Source organism: Parus major, chromosome 5, assembly GCF_001522545.3.
Source record: "Parus major isolate Abel chromosome 5, Parus_major1.1, whole genome shotgun sequence".
In the NCBI taxonomy this organism is placed as follows: Eukaryota; Metazoa; Chordata; class Aves; order Passeriformes; family Paridae; genus Parus; species Parus major.
In genome coordinates this window covers 4484446-4505506 of record NC_031774.1, presented here as the reverse complement: position 1 = coordinate 4505506, position 21061 = coordinate 4484446, and the positions used below count along the sequence as shown (strand labels likewise).

Genomic DNA, 21061 nt, shown 5'->3' with positions numbered 1-21061 from the left:
AAATGGGGATAATATACTGTGATAATTCACAGCAAGGAGCTTATCAACTAAAAAAGATAAGGATCAAAGACAGAAAATGACATGAAGATCATAAACTTACCAAACAGAGTAAACTCAAGTTTTTATGACAGGTCAGATTATTCACTCCCTATGTACCACTGACACGTCAGAGTATTAAATGTGACAAGAAAGAGTTTCCAATGCACCTTCCAGCATCACACAAAATTTACACCACCTCAATTAGATGTTTACCATTTAATACACCTCACTTTGAAAACCTCCAGAAGGTGTTGATACAGATTATTGGATAAAAACACTGAAAGCACTTTGGAACCAAAGGAACCTCACAGCCATGCTTTGCACATTTCAGTGCAGCTTTCCAGCCAAAGTGACTCTCTGGAATAGGCAACTGGATGTGCCAGCCCCAGAGGATCTGGGAAGTCCAAGGTGATGCCTCTGAGCTGACCTGCAAATGTTGAAATCCAAGGGGGCAATAATCAATAGCATTGAGTAACTGCTTTTAATGTGTTAACCTTACCACAGAGGAATGGGAAAGAACTGCAGGCTCTTTGCAAGAGCTATGCATAAGCAAACATCATTTCAGAGCTTCAAGTTTACTAAACCTTTCTGAATTTTTCCAAAGGCAGCTGACTTGGTCCATGAATTCCACCCTCTCTAACTTTACACACCTAAACTAAGGTGAGAAAGCTGCAGATACCTACAAAATGCATGCAGAACAAATGGCAAAGCTCAAATCTAAAAACACTGTAATTCACACCCTGTTTTAACTCACCATAATGTTTTTTTAAAATAATACAGAACAGCATATGTAGACACACACCAAGGCAAAATATTACACACAGAGATTGTTTTGGTTAATTAGAACACAGTTAATCCCTTTGAATGGGGAAATGAATTGAATTGATGAATGCTGAATGAATTGCTGAATTTGTATCACACTACTGTTTGAAAGTCAGCTGAATCTGATCTCTGCTGACAAAGAAATGCCTCCACTTAAAAGATAGCATCTCCTTGTGAGCTGAACTTGGGGCCTCTGTTCAACAACACAGGAGTTAAGAGGACAAGGTGACCTTTCCCCAACACAAGTTTTTGTACCCTGCAAAAGCATGAGTTCAGCTTGGGGATGTGTGTGCAAATGCACAGGCCAGGGATGAACTGGGCAGGAGAAATTATTCGCTGGAGTTATTAAGATGGAAATGTGATTTCCTCTGTACAACTGTTCTCAACTTTAAATCTGGGTCCAAAGAAGACCTTAAATGTCTAAAAGGACATTAAAATACAGGTCTGTTCCTTATATATAAAACCATCTGCAACCTGGCCTTTACACCAGAATAAAAAGGAAACAAAGCATTACTTAAATCTCTATATGATGTCAAAACAGCCATTTTTCAGTAGATTCAGAAAGATGATGATGCAACATACTAAACATCACTTTTAAAATTGGGGCTTTTTTTACACAAAATGTGCTTTGGGGCATTAACTATACAAAGAAATTTTCAGAATAAAAGAAGCATTTGCGATACTAACAAAAAATTATTAAACTTCATTTTAGGAAGAACATGCTCATCTAATATCCAAAGGGGGGTGAGATTTCCCACACAGGTACAGCTGAACTGAGTGTTCTCACCCTCTGGTAAAACCCAAACATCAGTGACTCATTGAGCAGCATATGCTTTAGCACAGCAGGATCACCAGCTCTCCTGTCCAAGCTGAAAAATTATAACTTTATGAAGCACAATCATTCTGTTGGCAGTTCTCCCCTTGACTCAGGAAATATCTCTGAATGTTGTGAATCTGCCATTTTATGGTTTGGGACTTTTACAAGTTCTTTTTCCTCCTTTTGCAGGGGAGGGCAGAGAGAGGAAGGGAATGTGAATGGCAGGAAACAGGAGAGCTGTGAATTATTACTTATGTCCATTTTCCAGAGTGATCTCTCTAATCCTATATTTGTGATCACGTTTTAACACATATACGCTTGACACAACACACAAGAATGAGACAATCTTGTAATAAGATTGTTACAAACAAATGTTTGGGGTGTTGTGCTGATCTCACTGAGCAGATTTTCTGTAATGCAAGAAATGCAGTTGCACAGGCTCAATTGCTGGCATAAATCATCCTCTAATTTGTTGATGGTGGGGTTGGGAAGAGAGGGCAAATTTCTTTCCAAGTGCAAAGCAATGTACAAATTGACCATTATGTTCCTAAATTATCTGAGTCAACATTTTTTAAAACAGATTCTATCTGTGGTGCTCTTCCAAACATTGTTAATATAAATTCTAACTGCGTAACTGGTAAGAAGCACAGCTGAGGTCACCAGAAGTATCTGCTGAGTCAAAAGTATTAAATCAAGTCCTTGTCTGCTAAGTGGTAACATGCAGAAATTGCTGTTAGAAATAAGAACATCATTTTAGCAAACTGTGTACGCCACACAGAACTAAACAGATTAATGTATGCATGTATATGTATACAAATGTATACTGTTTGGGGTTTTTTTGATGACTAATAAAGCTACAAGCATAGAGAAACTGAGTTTTATGGGTGAATTCTATAGATGTAAGTTATGGTTCTTCTGAACATCCTTTGGCTGCTCAACAGCTTCTGGCTTCAGCTGTCAGAAAAATAAACTAAGTACACTTTCTTTTTTGGTTGATAGGACAAACCTATTTTTTAATCAAACATTGATTATTTCCAAATCAATGATATTTCAAGTGGATTTCAAACCTGTGAGGTTTGAAGTCCACAGAAGCAATCAAAATACAGCAATGGAAACATCACACACCTCCACATCCTCCCAAGCCCCCCAACCAACTTTCAAGGCACTGCGAGAAGAAGGGAAATAGAGATGTTTTGATTTACTCTCCTAATTCCTGCAGATACATGGAAGTGAATGAGGCACCCATCACTGTTTGCTAGAGTATCTGAAAAGCACCTTAAGCCAGACAGAAACCTGGCTAAAGCCAAGCATGTGCTGGAAACACGAGAAGCTGGAAGGAGAAACCAGTGCAGTATCTCAGATTTGTTTACACTCATGTAGGAACTTGAGGTGGGAGAGAAACCTTGCACACAGAACTGCTCTGCAACATACCCAGGATGCCTCTAAATGACAGCAGCTTTATCCCTGTGAATTGATCCACAATCACCCACAATCCAATTTATTCTGCTGTTAAACTCAAACTTTCTAATGCTTCATTTTAAACCTGGATGAGGAACATATCCATGTTTAGCTTTAGCAGATGTTACTGGGACAAACGAGTGAGACCAGCATCCTAAACCAGAACAATTCATGAAGGACTCCATGGCAAAGCTGTATCACCTGAAATCACACAGCATCAAGTGAGTTCCATTCCCCTACTTAATGGAGTGTGTTCATCTTACTCGTACCTACAGATATGTAATATTAATCAGATTAAAGTTAACAACAATCTTTTTTTTATATCACACCATTTTGAGAGCTGATTGCTAATCAAACTGACCAGCACCCATGCAGGTAATAAATTCTGGGTTAGTCAGAACTGCAAAAATGCAAAGGATGATTCACAGATGCCACCAAAGAAACCAACATTCTATTTTCTGAAGAAGTTGAAAATAGGCCATCAGCTGATTGATTACCAGAGCCTATGCCTTCCTCTGGAAAACTTATGACATGCAACTGCCAAGAGACTAAACTGAGTCCAGGACTTTCAGAGATAGCAGGGAGGATACTTTTTTCCTGCAGACTGTGTAGTTTTTACAGCTGCTATATTAATCTTGCACCCCAGGTTATCATGGCACCACTTAGGTAATCCACCTGAGTACAAACTCCTGACACTTGTGGTAGCACTTATTTACAAATTATCCTGTAACAAACAACTGAAGCAGGGATGAAGGGAACCAAAACAACAGAACCAAAACAACAGAAGTCTTCTTGACTTGAGTCTTCTCTTGAGTTGTCTCAGACTCAACTGTGTCTATAGGGTTTGTATTATTATGCAGAAGGCTCCAAAAAGGTTTGATGACTCTCCTGTAGCATTCACAGACTGAGAAATGAGTTTGTTTTCAATTCCCAGTTTAATTAACCACAGAAACGTCCAAGTGGTTGATTCCATTTTTTATATTTTTTTTTTTGTGAAGATGATTCTGCCAAGCCAAACATCTCATCTGCTGCTCTGGCTGAATTCCAACCAGTCTCACATATCAGCAAGGTTTACCTGGTGAAGGCTACTGGGAAAGATGTGGTTCTGTGGGGTTATTTTTGAAATTTAATCTTCCTTTTGCCTCAGTAAGTTAAATCATTAATTTAAGGAAAAAATGAACAGTGTGCAAAGTACTGTCTAGATTTCATTTCAAGTCCTGGGCACTAATTTCATAGATTGTTTAATTAAGCATGCATCTGAATGATTAAATCAGTATTACTGTCATAGCCCACTGCTCCATGAGCTTAGGTTTCATTACAGATTGTACATGTGCTGAATTCTTGTCCAGTGACCATGTAACAGGGCACATTCAATTATTCTCTTTGGGTTTCAGAAAGAAACAGGAAGTTTGGCTATAAACAATGCAGTCATAGAATAAATTTCACCACAGCAAGTTCATCTGAAAAATATGCATTCTTTACAACACAGCCAGGAATGGCATTATGAGAACCAACATCCTGCTGCACTCAGTTTTTTATTGTTTTTTACTATGGGTTATTTTGTATTAATATTTAAGCAATATAAGAAAAAAACCCTTGTAGTTAATACTGGATGTTTTGTGATGAGCATTACTTCAAAGATGTGCATAGGGAATCAAAAGCAGCTGCTAGAAACCACAGGATAAATAACAAGTTTGCTAAATTTAGTTTATGTTATGAAATACATAGAGTGGAGGAAGACTCAGCCATTGTAAATTTTTATCAGCTGGGAAAGAATTACTGTAATATATTTCACTCTTTACTTACAAAATAACAGAAATTTGACAGACATGAAATTTTTAAGAGGAATCTGTCAGTTGATCAGTACTAAACTTAAAGAATAAAATATATGTAATATTGAGGTACATTTCTGCTTGCAAATTCTTCTAAAAGTCTACAAAAACATCTAACTAAACTGTAGCACTAATGAAATGAGAATGACCATTATTCTCTGGCTTCCAACTGTGCCCAGAAAAAAACACACCATTATTATTATTATTATTATTATTATTATTATTATTATTATTATTATTATTATTATTATTATTATTATTATTATTATTATAATACACCTTTCAATTATTCCAGAAACAGGTTAACCTTTCAACTCCAGTATTAAATGAACAGAGTACTCTTGAAGTATTAAAAGCATTTTCTTAAAATAATCAATAATGATACAGTTCTTCACTAGAAGAACAAGAAATTACTTTACTCAGCTATTTAGTTAACTAATTCCATTATAGTGCCAAGGTTTGACTTATTTTTTTAATTTTCATGTAGGAAAGAAGATATTTCAAAACATAGCAATGGCAGTCTGCAATTACAGATTGGATTAGGTTTTCCCTAGGTTCTGGATTCTAAAGATTTCAAGTATTAAGTCACAGCAGATATTCTGTGAAGCACTTTACATCAAATGGGAAACAAATTGCCTATTTTTGAAAGACTGAGGTTGCCAAAAATTAAAAACAAACAGTGCCAAGTAGCTGACATCTCAAATCTGACCCAACTAAAAACTGAATAATTATTCCATCAGCTTTTAAAATCTTGCCAATAAATGCACTTACAGAAATATGGATGTATACTACAGCATCCTTGTGCACATTTGCTCTGACAGAGCAGGCCAGCAGAGGGAGCAGAAGTTAATAAACCTTTTCCTAGAACAAGGCTGAGACTCATCCATGCTATGTCAAACATGAAAGGAAATGAAAGAAACACCATATTGCTTATGCCATTTGTAAAGAAAAATGTGGAGGAGAAAAAGAAATTCTATGACATGTTTTTGACTGGTGTTTTGTTGTTGTTGTTGTTGTTGTTTTGTTTCAAAGCAGATGAAAACTTCAAACACAGAAAAAAGTGCATCAAGCTCACCTTTTGCAAAAATACATGGATTTCTGTATCCAGAAAAGGACAGAAAAATGCGCCCTTAGCAGGAACAGCAAAATTGCCCTTTATGACACTGATCCATTTCTTGAAGGCACTTCTTCCTTCATTTTTGTTTCTTACTGTAAATCTCTTACCTGCAGGTTAATCTCTGCTTCATAGAAAGTTAAGCAGGAGCAGTAGTGCCTCTCTGAGTCTATGTCAGTCAAAACCACCACAAAGAACGTTGGCTGTTTTCTCTCTTTTGAAAGCTGCCATCCTCCAGGCTGGCAAAACTAAGGGAGCAAACAGAAAGACACAGGTAAGCAGTGACACCAACTGTTTTCAGAAATATTAAAAATATTTCAACATTATCAAGGATCACTTTCTTTAAATTGACCACATGCAGGGTTGCAAAATTTGAAGAAAATAGGGAAAAACCTAATATGACTTGAACTTGGTAAGACTGAGATAAATTTAGCTCTATAAACATCAAGGGAGAGAATAAACACTGTGAAAAGAAAATGTATTCCTCTAAATACAGTCAGTATTCAAGAGCATCTTTGCAGTGTTGAACAGGAAATAACAGGAATAAATTGACACATGAAGCAGATTTCATTTGGATAAAAGGTTAGAATCTGAAGCTAAAATTCTTGTGTCTTAAAATATCTCTACATTTTTAATTTCTTCACTTATTTCACCAATAATTTATCTAATCAAACATAGATATATATCGCTTGCATCTACTTGCAAAATTGTCCAATACTCACTCCTAAAAAGAATATCAAAGAACAGTATTTTTCACCTATTTATTGATTACTTCTATGAACTTCATTGTAAACATCTGAAATTTTACATGCATTATGAAGAGAGAACTACAGCTCAACAGCAAAGTGTAAACTGTGAGGGCTTTTTTCATTTTTAAATTAATACTGTCCAATGGAAAAGTATGCTGAAATTCAAGGATCAGTTTGCTGAAGATACCTGAGATGGCTTTTATGGAATATTGTACCCCTCCTTTCTTTTTTTGAAGGCTAAAGTCACATCCACTAAAAAATCCCAAGTACATTTTTAAGAGCAAAATTATAAACCTAGAATTTAGACAAAAAAAGCAATAACCCTTAGATGTATTAAAAGTAATAACAATGATAAAAACCCCACAATAAATTCCTAGAATTGTTAAACAATGCAGATACCAAAGGAACCAAACAGATAGGTTGAAATCTCAAGTTTCCAGAGTTGCTTCATTCCTCTAGACAGATGCTAAAGACGGAAAGAGTACAAAGAGTAAGTTGTAAACAAACATTTTCTACAGATTCATCTTCAGAACCTCTACAATAAAAGCTGGGTAGTCTTAGGTGAACAGCAGTTAAAACTCTGCCACTGACATACAGTTTCTTTTATGATCCTGGGAAAATCTTTAAAACCAAAGTTTTCTCATGTTACATTCTTCAAATTCTAGATAGTCAGCTCAACACTTGTGAGTCTGTATCCTTAGAAGTGCTAAGCACTCCCTTCTACATCTGAGGATAACTGCTCTGAACATCAAAAAGCACTCTGTGAAAAGACATCCTCGTCATTCCAAGTTAAGCATCCAGTATTAGTCAATGGTTTTGATAATACTGGCCTAATCTTCTTTTGTTTTTCATCCCATGTCAGTTAAAAATAAGAAGATACTGCTATTAATCTTGCAGGACTGCTATAAAGATAATGTAATATGATCAATATATACAGACATTATAACAGAAACATCATTAAAAAGTTTGACAATAAAAAATCAGTAAGAGCTCTCTTTGAATTGCAGAGTTTGAAGGGTGTCTGTGTAATAAATGAAGCCTGGAATCCACAGTTCAACAAGATAACCCCCAAAACCGTGAATTGCTCTTTGCTCAACAAATATGAACCAAATTGCAAAGAATGCAGCAAGAGCCTAATAATAAATAAAACATTTCCATGATATGCCATTAAAACCAAATTATTCATAGAAGGTAGGTCAAATTAAGGCTGTTCATGCAGCTCAGGCTTCCTAAGGTCCAAACTCTCAAGTTTACAGTCTTAACACTCCTCCAGATCTGCCAAGTCCAGTTCTGATAGGAGCTCCTTGCTGCTCCCACTGCCATTCAGCTTTACAAGGATGCCCCATCCCACACCTGGAAACAACAATCTCCCAGATTTTTGAGAGCCTGGAATTCCTGAACAAAGCACCACACTGCCCATTCCAAACCCCATCCCCTACTAAAGGCACAGAAACACTTTGGTATTGTTTAAAAACAATTCTTTTTATTGTAAAAATGCATTATTAGTAGGTCTGCTGCCTAAAATTTATACCAACATCTGCCCTGTATGTAGACTGGGAAATGCAAAGGGAAACCCAACAGCTGAATTTTTAACTACCAGAGGAGACTCTGGATCTGACAATAGCAATTCTCCATCTGTGCATGTCTAAAACCTACCCATGTCACTGTTGAGAATTCTCCCCAATTTCAAGGAGATCTTGTGTATAAAACATGCTTTCTAGATTTAAGTTTTTACTAGAAAACAACAATTAGTGATTGCTGAGGAAAACAGCTGAAGTAGAGTACATCCACTGGCTACACAGAGAGTCTGTGTTTTCAAATAAACTAGAAGGAATTTATAAATAAAGAGATTGAGGATAAAGACAACAGGCTCCTCCAAGAGATTAAACAATGACTGTTTCACAGTTTCCTTAAAATAAGGTAATAAATATTAGTGCAATATTTGAAATGGGAGCAACATTGGGAAGAACTTTCCAAATTAGTATAAATGTATAAACCCTCCAGCACGATTACCAGCAATCTCTGGCTACTAAGAACAGAAAAATGTTTCCTTACCAAACCAGATGCTTTACCAAAACAGACAAAAACACCACTGTGAATATAATCCAAAGGTCATGTGGCTTCTCCAGCAAACAAGAAAAACCCCAGAAGTTTAAGAACCAACATGCTTTCATATTGTTTCACTTATTTGCCAGAATTCTTGGAAGCAGACTACAACTTCTGTCAAAGGCAGTGAAAATAAGAATGAAATAGATTCTCCAACTTACAATTTATAAGAATAAGATCCTAATGGTGAGAGAGTGCTTCAAACAGACTCCATGTTACAAGTGATTGCCTTCTAAAATTTGCTGCAGATATGCATAAATTTCACTGGAGAATATACAACACATCTTATACTGGAGGTGCTGAAATTACACTTTATGCATTGTTTGTAACTGCAGGTGCCCACTGAAGCAAAGAACTTTCTCTTAATTATTCCCACAAATGCTTTCAGACTAAACAAGAAACCAGACAGATTTTAAAATGACGCATGGTGTTTTAAACCAGTGTAACTGGGTTTTTTGCCCTCAAAATATTAGTATGTCATCACCACAAGCCTTCTTGCTAAAGTCTAGACATGACTGATCAATGCTTAAAAGTGACATTTCTTTCTTCTGATTTTTATAAGCTAAACACATCATCTTTTCTTGATTCATAGATTTGTTCCCACTCTCTAACCTAGAGCCACAGCTGTAGTGCTAATGCCTGTCTCATCCATCTCTATTAAAATAAATAGTTTGCATAAATCAGCATATTCCCTAGATTTCCTGTACACAGCTTTGGTGTCCAGAATCCTAGGACATCCTGAATGGGGAGGGACAGGTCATGGAGTAGATCCTCCTGAGTGCCCTCACTTGAAAAAGGACATTGAGATGCTGGAGTGTATCCAAAGATGGGCTTGATCACCCAGTGGTTTGAGGTCATGGCAACTTCCCCAAGGAACACTTTAAAGTCTGTTGCAAAATTGAAGAAAATGTTGAAATTGTCTCAATTTCTATTAAAACACTGGAGGATTTAGAATTTCTAGGAAGGAGGCTTGCTGGTTACTGTGAATATGAAGATTAAATATTATCATGATAATGAACAGTAATTCTAAAGTGTTCAAGTTTCATTAAAGATGAATTTTAATCCTTTCTAACCTTACCATGGCAAAATTGTAATATATATTACAAAAAATACAATTACAAAACTGTAATACCCATGTCTCAGAAATTTGATCAGAAATGACCCAGCTGCAGAACTGGACTTTAGAAATTCATCATTTTCTTCTGTGCTTGCAGCCCAAGCACAACCAAGTCCACAACAAAAACTCAAATCAATATTCTAGTTGGGTCTGTGTAGCCACAGACTGCTCTCTCTGCACTTTCCATTGTTTTCTGTATCAATGATCTGGTCAGCTTTCCATCAGAAATCCACCACCTCTGATGGCATGACCGAGGTAGAAACGGGAAAAAGCTTGTTCAGAAAGTTTACAACATGAAACATTCTTTGCAAATCATCCTTTGAATGCATTTTGTGAAGGGTTTACACAAAACAATACAAGGTCTGTGATGTACCATTAGAGAATCCTGCACTTGAGTAATTTACTTTAGTAAAAAATATATTTAAGATATATTCTCACACTGTACTTTTTTCTTCAAAAATATATTTGTGCACTTGTTCCTTGTCAAATAAAATCCAAAGCTATCTAGGATGCACATAACATAGAAAACACTTCAACTCCATTGACAAGACTTGAGTTAAAATATCCCAAGATTATTTTAAAATTTATAACATCTGACAGAGATACTTTCCTTTCTAGTTCAACTCTTTCACCAAGCATTGACTTCTCCCTTGAATGGCTCTGGGCACAAAGACTCATTTTATTAAGCCTGGTTCTGTAGGCCAGTACTAGTCAAGTAACTGTGCTTTGTTTTTAACATGTGTCATCATCATCTTTCCTGCAAACCTCCCTAAAAATAAAGAACCATGTTCTGGACATTGTGTGAAGGAAGTTTGTTCCATGTGGACTTGCATGACCTAGCACCAGCTGCTGAGTATTTCACCACTTCTCCGTTCATTTATGTATGGAATTTTGGCAAAGGGAATTTTCTTTCTCAGATGCATACCTCTACTTAACACAAAACAATTACAATGCTCACTGGCAAGATAAAAAAAACAATGTTATGAAGCTGTAAATATGAAGAAATGCTTGGAGCTTTTGGATATTTCTGGATGTAAACAGAACACAAAATATAGACTGAATTTTGTAACAGCCTCCTGCCTTTCAATATCTTGTATCTAAGAAACCATGTATTTATCCTTATCCTGGTACACACATAAAGTACACTCCAAATTATTTCCAGGTAAAAACCCATTTCCAGTGTTGCAGAATATTCTGGTGATCAACTGGAAACAATTACACTCACAAAGAAAACAGTAGCTTTTAATCCTAAAGCTCTAAAGCAATAGAAAATAAAGACCTTTTTAAAATTTCTGCCTTGGAATGAACTGAAATGCAGTGTCCTCCGAGAGGAACCTTTACATAATCAGCTTGTGGCACCTGTGAACTGTGCTGCCTGTGAATTATATATATAATTATATATATTTTAGGTGAATAATCCTTCTCTCTTTGCCTGGGACAGACTCTGCCCAGGTATTGAGGACATTTCCACCTCAGCTCCTCACTCGAACGCTTAAAGCCATGTAAAAACAGACACTAAGAAACACTTCCCCTTGGAGGAAAGATCCTCAACCACATTCTTGAGCTCCTAAGGTTGAAAGTTGCTGAAAGATCTCTCAATGGCACTAATCCTGCACAAGTGACAGACGAGGTATTCTCTAATTGGAGCTGCAGATTAAAGTGCTCCTCAATAACCAGATACTCAAGTTTGTCACAGAGACCCTGCAGCAAAGTTTAAGCAAGAAATCTTAAAATATGTGGGAACATCTCAATTAAAACCAGTAAATTCATCCTCTAAAGTCAAAGACAGAGGAGTCTTTTTCTGAAATTTATCAAGATTAACCTCCTCCACACACCAGTAAATAGATAATCCTGGGTGCACATCTACACAGGCACTTGGACAAAAAAAAATCAGTTTCAAGTTCATTGTGTTCAAAAGTGGTCTTTTTAAAACCTCCTAACACTGTGTAATTATAAACACCTTTCCTCAATGAGCTGCTGTAATGAAAACTCAAATTTGTAAATAGCATTTGTGCAGCAACTGTACTCCTGGTTTATCTTTTGAAGAAAACAAACAACTGAACTGGCTTTTCTAAAGAAAACTACACCCACTGGGAAAACAGTTTCTTCTCGTGTTTTCAGAACACATAGTATCGCCATTCCAGTGGCTTATTTAAAACAATAACAACAACAACAAAACTGTCAAATACTCTTCTGACCATTTCTGAACAAAACCAGGCTAGACTACAGAAATGGTGATTTATGAGTAAGTACTGCAAGCTAATGCCTTTATTTCAGAAATATCAATAATAACACTGAATGGGGTTTTCTTCACAAAACAAACTTCCAACATCTCTATTCTAATGAAGTTTAGTAAGAATGTGGAATTGGCGGGCTTGTGCAAATCATTTTTTATTTTTTTAGCCTATTTAAACAGTGGTCCATCCTGTTGTTTTCAGCCAAGCGTTATCAAGATAATCTTACAGAAATTTAAAAATTCTGAGACCCTTGGATCCAGAAATCTCTTCTTACCACAGCCACCCACAGTAAAACCCAACACTGTGCTCTGGGCTACCTCAGGTAAAGTGAGCAAGATAGCTGTGGACAACAACCAGGAATTCTCAGATGTGCATCAGTGTGGCAACCAAATTTCCATACATTTGGTGTCTTGAATCACATACTTTACACCAGAGAATTTTAGGTGCTTTTAGATTTAAAAAACATACATTTTAAACTCCATCAAAGAGTTAAGAAGTCATAAATTTAAACTTGGGTCTTGCAACTGAACTTCAGGAACACAGGGCCTGCCTTCAGAATTTCTTTTACAAAGCAATCCTTGCTGGTCAGCAAGAATTGCTGCCAATGGTACCACTGGTCAAAGGAATAAGAGAAGTCTGGAAATTAATTGTTCAGCATCATCATCAAAGCAGAAAAGACAATTACAATGCAGCAATAAATCCAAGTAAGATATGACCTTAGCAATTTATACTTCAGTCACAGGTTAGTGAATACAGAATACAGTTCTAGCGATGCACTGTGTTTTGTTATAGCCAAAAAGACAGTATGGAAGGAGAATTTCTGATATTTAGAATACTCAAAGAAGAACTATAAAAGAATAATGCTATCAAAGAAAATTATTCCTTGTATTAAATGCTTGTGTTTTAATTTTCATCATGCAGTAGATGAAGAAGCATCTGTGCTTCTAAACCTTTTCAACAACCATTTTTCAGGAGTGGCTTTGAAAATGCATTGTGATGCTACAATAGAATTAATTCATTTGGGAAGGGGTTTTTGCTTGCTTTTTTTGTTTTGGAGCTTGGTTTTATTCCTAATTTTAATGACCCCTGACCTTTTAAAAGATCTGTAGTCATCTGAGGTAGACAAGCCTAGAAATACAGTTTTCATTTAAAAACATAATTGAGCATTTCATACACAATTATCAGTGAAGCATGAAATATTAAATTTGCCTAATGCACTCTTTTTCCTCCTCTCTCTTCCTTTTTTCTTTGTCTCTTTTGGCAGTAGTAGCATTGTGCTACAACAGCAGCCATAAATGTTTCCCAGTCTTCAGTGACTGCCCAACTCATTTACTAGATAAACTATAAACTAACTTTAAAATACATACAGCATGTGCAATTATTGCATTGGTTGAATGTCCAAAAAAAAAATAATATAGCAGGGTAATTAATATGCATCGTTCAACAATTCCAGCTGGCACACAGTAAGCTATTTACACAAACATAAATTTTGATTTATGTTAATGATTAATACCACTCCAGACAACTCAGGTCAACGTTCTATAAAATACTACCATAATACACAAAGTCCTCATTACCTCATTTTTATAATTCACACCTGAACAATCAGATATTAAACCACAGTGTTAATACCACACTATAGTTTGGAGATTCTGTTGTTCTCCAGCAATCGTAAAAAAAGCACAAGCAGCCTTGTGCTAAGATATGTTTGGATTTTTGTATCCATCATCCTGTAACTCCTTAGAATATGTACACCAGAGATGGGTTCAAGTCTCAACACTCAGGAAAAAGCACCTGGGTGTTGGGGGTAGTGTGTGGAAGCACGTGGCAATGCAGTGTATGCTGGAAAGAACATTGATGCGACCTGACAGAGGCCCAGTGACTGAGAGACCTGGGATTGCTGCAGCAAAATTGACTTAAGAGATTCAAGAGAGATGCCAACAGCCTCAAGATGACAGACTACAGAGCAGGAAGTCTTGAAACAGGCAAATTAATTTGATGTCAGAATTTGCTCTTAAAATACCAGAAATTCAACTGGAACATATACTTGTGGACCAAACCAAAAAAGGGTAATACATGCCTAAAAATCCCTGGGAAATAAAAAAGTGCTCAGTGCAAAGTGATAACCAATTTCTTTTTGAAATATATCCCTTCACAATGCAAGTGGGGAATGGTTTGGCACTCGCCCAGCCCAGCAGGAGCCCTGTAGCCATGTCAGTGGTGGAAGGTGTGAAGGGAGAGCCCAGCATCCTAAAACCTCCACCTTGTGACATGCAGCCATTCCCAGCCTGGCACTGCCTGCTCACCTCCAGCCTCAGATCCACAGAGATGCAAAGGACAGACAAGCTTCCTGCACCAAAAGCTTGACTCAGCTAGGAGAAGTTAAATTAAAAATAAACAAAGGAAACTATAGAAAGGGCAGTACATTGCTGGTCTGTTAATTTTGGGAATTTAACAATACTTCTTATATGAGTCATATTATTGTTTCCCACTTAAGGTCACAATTGATTTCCCCTTTTGCAGGTGTGAGTTTCTACAAGGAAACAGAAGAGCAAGTACATAAACATAGAAAAATTAAATGTGACTAAAACTCTCACAAAGAAACATTTACATAAGTGAAAGACTAGGCTGGGAGCTAAAATAAAAAATACCAAACAACTGGATTGCAGCATGAACATATCCCACCAATGAAGTTCTGTACCCTGGCTGCTACTACTGAATTCTACATTTCCACAGTACTAATTAAGAAAAATATGGAATGTATTTCCTGTCAGCATTCTCACCAGGAACACAGCGAAATACATAACATGAAAAGACAGCTGAAAAGTTTGGTGCTTTCCACTGAGTTTCAGTTTCCTGTGCAGAAAACTGGGATCAACAACATGAGAAACACTTGTCCTCTCTTCCCACAACACTGGGGCCTGTATTATATATTGTCGGATAACCAATGGGCACTAGCGCTGGCCTGCACTACAGGATATCTCTCACGCCTGCGGTAAGAGAGCGTGTCTGCCAAAAGCCTCACTGTAAACAAAAAGGCTTTGTGCCACTGCAGATGCTTCCATGTGCACAGCTGGCATGCCAGGAAACAGCTACTTGGAGCAAGAGACTATTTCCTCCAGGTAGGCTTGCTGAATTTAGCAGTTTCTGCTCTGTGAGAGTCCAAAACTCATCAGAATGAAGCTTGAGAGAGGTTTGGTGCTGAGGAAGTTTGTGCTGCTAAGCTCCTATCTATTCATGGTAGCCACTTTTCCTCCCTTCTGGCAGCTCTGCAGTGTACCCCATGTTTGGATGACATGCTAAACTGCAGTTCTGCACAATCACCACAGCTTGCATGCTCTCTGTTCTCCACCACATGGCAATTAAAACAGAGCATCACCAGTTGTTATGTGGGGCAGATTTCTGTTGAAAAATGTTACTGGAATAATAATAATAATTAAAAAAAAAAAATTAGAAGTGAGAATGTGAGCACATCTGATAAAAGTATTTTCAAGCAAATTGTCTCAAGTAACTTGCATGGAGCAGAAAAGAACTGAGTTCTTCACCACTAAACTCAGTATTCCAAAAGGAGGAATTCCCAGAGGCCCAGACACCAAACACATAATTTTTATGCTTTAAGAAGTTAAAAAAGAATGTCCATAGGAAATTACTGACCAGTTCAGCACAACAGATAACTCAGGGAAATTAACAGAAGGTAAGTTAAAGCTGTATCAGAGCCAAAATCAAGATACAAACAGAATGATGACTGATACAATTCTGTAAAAAACAAAGCATTAAAATGGTTCTTCAAGGGTAGGGTAATAGCAGGACAATGCAGCTAATAAATACAGTCATAACCATGTAAGTATACCTGGATGTATTTTTTTCTTTCTTAAAAGATGATCAAATCTTAAAAAGATTTGATGCTTTGTGGCAATTATATTTTAAAAACACATTCCATAGATTAAAGACAAGCCAGCTGAGGGACCAAAAAAGATAACCCATCTTTGTTACCAGAGACACGCATCAGTGAAGTCACCTCTACTGAAGAAGCATTATCTAATACCCAACCCTGCTCCCAGCTACAGATCCTCATCCTGTCCCATGTGTCCTAACTGGGCAGACACAGAACTGCCAAAAAAATCACTTTGGAACATGGTGTAGAGAATACAAAAGAGAATTTTCCAAGTAAGACAAAAAAAGCCCCAACACTCATGCTGGAAAACAAGTGTCATACCATGAGTTTAAAAGAGCTCAGCTTTTGCAGTCACTGCAGAGAGTTGAGAAACATATTATAGAGTGGTTATTCCTAGATAAGGTGTTTGCTAGTAAGGGGATCTCAGTAAGTGTTCAGAATTCATTTCCATAAAAATTCAAATCTCAAAATAAGATCACATACTCTAGTCAGTGAAGGGGATGGAAAACAGAGTCAGGTTATCAGTGTAGGAATTATGCTCCCCTCAGCTGCAGCTGGAGTCCTTCAAGTAAAACTGAACAGCTTTTGGAAGAAATTATTTTGTGCATGTGTGTCGGCACAAGTCAGTTGAGACCGATGTGGGACCTGGAAATCTGTACATGAAACCTCTTGTTCTTAAACTTCCAGGGGCTGAACGTGCTCGTAACACTTGAAGCTTTACATTATTATACAGCTATAATCAGATCTCACACTTCAGAGCTTCAACCATTCAAGCATAGAGATTCAAACACCATTTCCACCTGGATACCTAATTGGACATCCAAGTTTTTGTGAGAGCCAGTGGCAGCCATCCAGCACTTCATGGGGCTGGCAGGTACTTACAGAGAAGTCTGGCTGGCCTGTCTTGTTTATGTGACTGTAAACTGCATGCCAAATCAAGGGCTGAGATGGAATTTTCTACCAAATCAAGCTGAGAGGCTTTCAGGGATTTATTTTACTTGTTTGTTTTCCTTTGTAGCATATGGCATGTTAGCATCATCAGTGTAATCAACTCCCTTATGCTCAGGAGATGCTCTGGTTTCATCCTAATCTCAAGAACCCTATCAAACTGGAGAGGACTGAAACTAGCTGGAATAACTAGAATTGCTGGACATTGTATCACAAATCAGTGGTGCTAATTAATGGACTCTGGTCAGACTAAATAAGCTGATGTATCACATATGGTCTCCTCCGTGAAGCCAAAAAGAGGGGGAAAAAGTTTTTAAAAATAAAATGAAATGTTTTAAAAAGAAAGCAAACTTCATTGCTTGTGTGCAACATATCCAAAACATTATATCATTTCATACCATAAAATTTAGTTCTTGAAAAGTTTTGGCTAGGATTGTATATGAAGAAATAAATATTTTATAAGTGGATCGGTAGGGATTAGATAATTCTATCTTGTCTTCATAATTTAATGCAAATAATTAGTCAAATTATACTTGCAAATTATACTTGCAAAAGGGTTTACTGCTTATAAGGGTTATACTGCTTACTGCCACTTATTGGTAATTAATTAAGACAATGCCATGTTAAGAGAATTAAAAAATGTAAGCTGGTAACTTTACTCTTCAGAAAAACCATGTATTTCCCCTCTGTCCCAAGCAGGTTAACAAAAGGAGACAAAATAAAAGCACTGCATTTCAGCTTTATGAAAGTGCCCTCTGCAGGGACAGGATGCCAAGAAAGGGCTTTCTCTTTACTTCTTTAGTGGTGGGATAATACCATTCCCTTATATCCAAAGGAATATTTCTTACTGTTCTTTGAAACTGAACATTACTGAATATCAGCAATTATAGATCAGCTCATAAAATACAGGGAGCAGAAATAGAAACTACATCTTTATCATCTAAACTGCACAAGAAATGGGGAAAATACATTATTGCTATTATTATACATGTCAAATTATTACCAAATAATTACTACACAATAGAAGAGTCTATTGAATAGTAGGAATTAATACATGGAAAATTACACTGTAAATATCACAATCTCATTGAAAAAGATTAAATAACTAACATGTTTACTTCCCCAAATTAATCAAATGTTAGTGGTACTCTTACATATAAAAATAGAAACACTAGTCAACCATGGGGGGTTCCCTTCCATTGTCCCATAAGCATAAAGAGGAAATAGAAATATTTCAAGGCATCTGTAATGTCTTACATACTTAGAATAAAATAAAGAGCCAAAACACTTAACAGTACTGAATTTTATTCCAAATTACACCCAAGAGGAAGCCATCTGCAGGAAAAATAAAAAGTAAAACAAGAAAAAAAACCCCACTCTTTTGCCTTGGACATCACTTGTGCAATACAGCTATCCAAAAGGACAGCATGTTCTTTTAAAAGAATGACTACTTATTCTTTCATGATACATAAAAATCACCTGAGAACGTTTGGGATTTTTCTTAACTACTAAAAATAAATTCTACACTGGTTCAGTGAAACACTGAACTACTTTCGGTTCTTTTATTTTGCTCCTCATCTGAAATAAAATATTAACATATTGGCAAAAGCCATCTTTAGAAGACTCTGAAACTGTCTGAAGTTACCCACAGCCAAGCAAACCACTGCTGCTACAGTCTAGTTTGAAAGAAGACTGAAACCTAAGGTCTAAAGTACATTAGTAGTTCAACACTGACACCTACAATGCCACAAAAAGTTTGAAGCCTTTACTTTAACAACAGAAAATGCCTGGTAACCTTTCAGCAGAGAAATAATAACACATAATAATAGCAATCCACTCACAGTAACACTAAAATTCAAGCTAGCAGGCCACAGTAAAACTAAAATTTGGTTTATGAGGAAGGCTGGAACTCTGAGACAGCCGACGTCGGCAGGACGATGACCGCGGCGTACGCGCCGATGATGACAACATCTCAGACATGATGGTCTTGTCTGAGCAGCAAGGACTGCAAAGCTGCCTACAAATATTAGCACAGTCATTCATTTGTCTCAGGAGAAATGATACAAGATGAGCAGAAATACCCTACTGCAGGCAGCATTTCCTGGTGCATCAATGTTTCCTACATTCCTAAGTCTCCCAAATATGAAACAGATCATAAGAAAGAAAAATAATATGAAAAGTATTCGCTGTAAACTCCAAACAAATTAAGTGAAAATTTGAAAATAACTATGCAGTACTGGACAAACATTAAAAGAATAATAGATGAGCTTTGACAATGTGTGTATGGGTTACATTAGAAAAAAAAAAAGAACCAAAAAACAAGCAAACCCCCCCACTTTCAACAGTTGCATACCAGGAAACATGTGTTGACCTATGACACTTGAACAGCAAACAACAGTGTCCTACGCACAACCTCCAGCAGCACAGAAGAAAAGGAATCTTTCAGAGTATTTAGGGATTCAAGGACCCTGTAAAACATTGCAAAAATTTCCTGCTATTTTCATTTTTCCTAAGTCAACACCATGCAACTTAAGAAGCTCCTTCTTTTTCTTGCAAGAAGGCGTAGCAGGCAGTAGATACTTTGTCTAATGGTTTTGGCCCACACAGATAAACTCAGAGTAGATTGCCAAAATGATTTTTTGATTATGCAAAGATTTGCACCAAAATAGAAACCAACAGACTGTTCTTCACGGAAGAGTATTCCCTACCCCCCAGTATTTAGGGTACTAACCATGTCCTTAAAAATCTCAGCTGCTACAGCTTGAAAACACTGGTGTAGAGCTCAAGTCATAAACACATTTCTGCAAGTGGTCAGAAAGTCATTGCACTTCAATTTGAAAACTCCATTTCACCCAGAACAAAAAGAATTCTCCATGTAAAGCCAGAACTATGTGCTAATTTCTTGAATACATCATAGAATGAGCTGGAAGGGACCCACAAGGATCGTGGAGTCTGGCCCTTTACAAGACACCCCAAGAGTCACACCCTGCGCCTGAGTGCACCCTCCAAACACTCCTTGAGCTCTGTCAGGCTGGTGCTGTGACCCCTGCCCTGTTCCAGTGCCCAACCACCCTCTGGGGGCAGAACCTTTTCCTGATATCCAACCTAAACCTCCCATGACAAAACTTCAGGCCAGTCCCTTCAGGCCCTGTCACCAAACAGAAGAGATTAGTGCCTGCCCCTTCTCTTCCCCTCACAAGGAATTTGTGCCTGCAATGAGGTCTCCTCTCAGTCTCTTCTCAAATAGCTTCTCCCCTAGACCCTTCACCATCCTCCCTTGGTCCATATGATCCTTGTCCATGGCCCTGTTTGCAGAGATCATCCTCATCCCATAATGGGCCAGTTAATTTCACACTGCCTAGCGCCGTTAATGTATTTAAAAATCTCTTTGTATTGTCCCCCACAGTTCTGGCCAGCTTCAACTCCAGCTGAGCTTTGGCCACAAGAATTTTCTCCCTACAGTGGCAAGCAGCACCACTGTATTCTTCCCAGGCCACCTGCCCTTGCTTCCACTCGGCACACACCTCCCTTTTTCTGCTTTATTTCCAAGAGAAGTTCTCTGTTCAGCCAAGCCAGTTTTCTGCCTCATCTGCTTGACTTGTGGCATTTGGGAATTGCTGCTCCATTGCCCTTCAGGAGGTCATGTTTTAAAAGTGACCAGAATCAATTCACATATAAAGAAAATCTCATCAAGTTCAACAAAGGAAATGCAAAGTCCTTCACCTGGGGAGGGATCTTTCAAAAGAAAACTACACAAGAGTAGATTAACTTGTGACTGTTCAGTGATTTTTAAAGACCGAGTTTTACTTTCTGTTCCCTGCAGATATGGAAAGGAATCCACTAGAGCAAACAAAGATTGGCTGATACATGAGCCTACTCAAAATGTTTGTAGCCTCCCCCAAGCAACCACCGCAATCTACTACATTA

The 21061-nt window shown here is 37.4% G+C and overlaps 1 protein-coding gene across 6 annotated transcripts in view; it reads right to left on the bottom strand.

The window, feature by feature from the left end:
- The window catches only part of SBF2 (SET binding factor 2), a 231823-nt gene that overhangs the window by 126019 nt on the left and 84743 nt on the right, over nucleotides 1-21061 (bottom strand). For all 6 annotated transcript variants that reach the window (XM_015631151.3, XM_015631152.3, XM_015631153.3 and 3 more), the window contains exon 3: nucleotides 6193-6330. In XM_015631151.3, the coding sequence (XP_015486637.1) occupies nucleotides 6193-6330 (138 nt within the window). The remainder of the gene's footprint in view (nucleotides 1-6192; nucleotides 6331-21061) is intronic.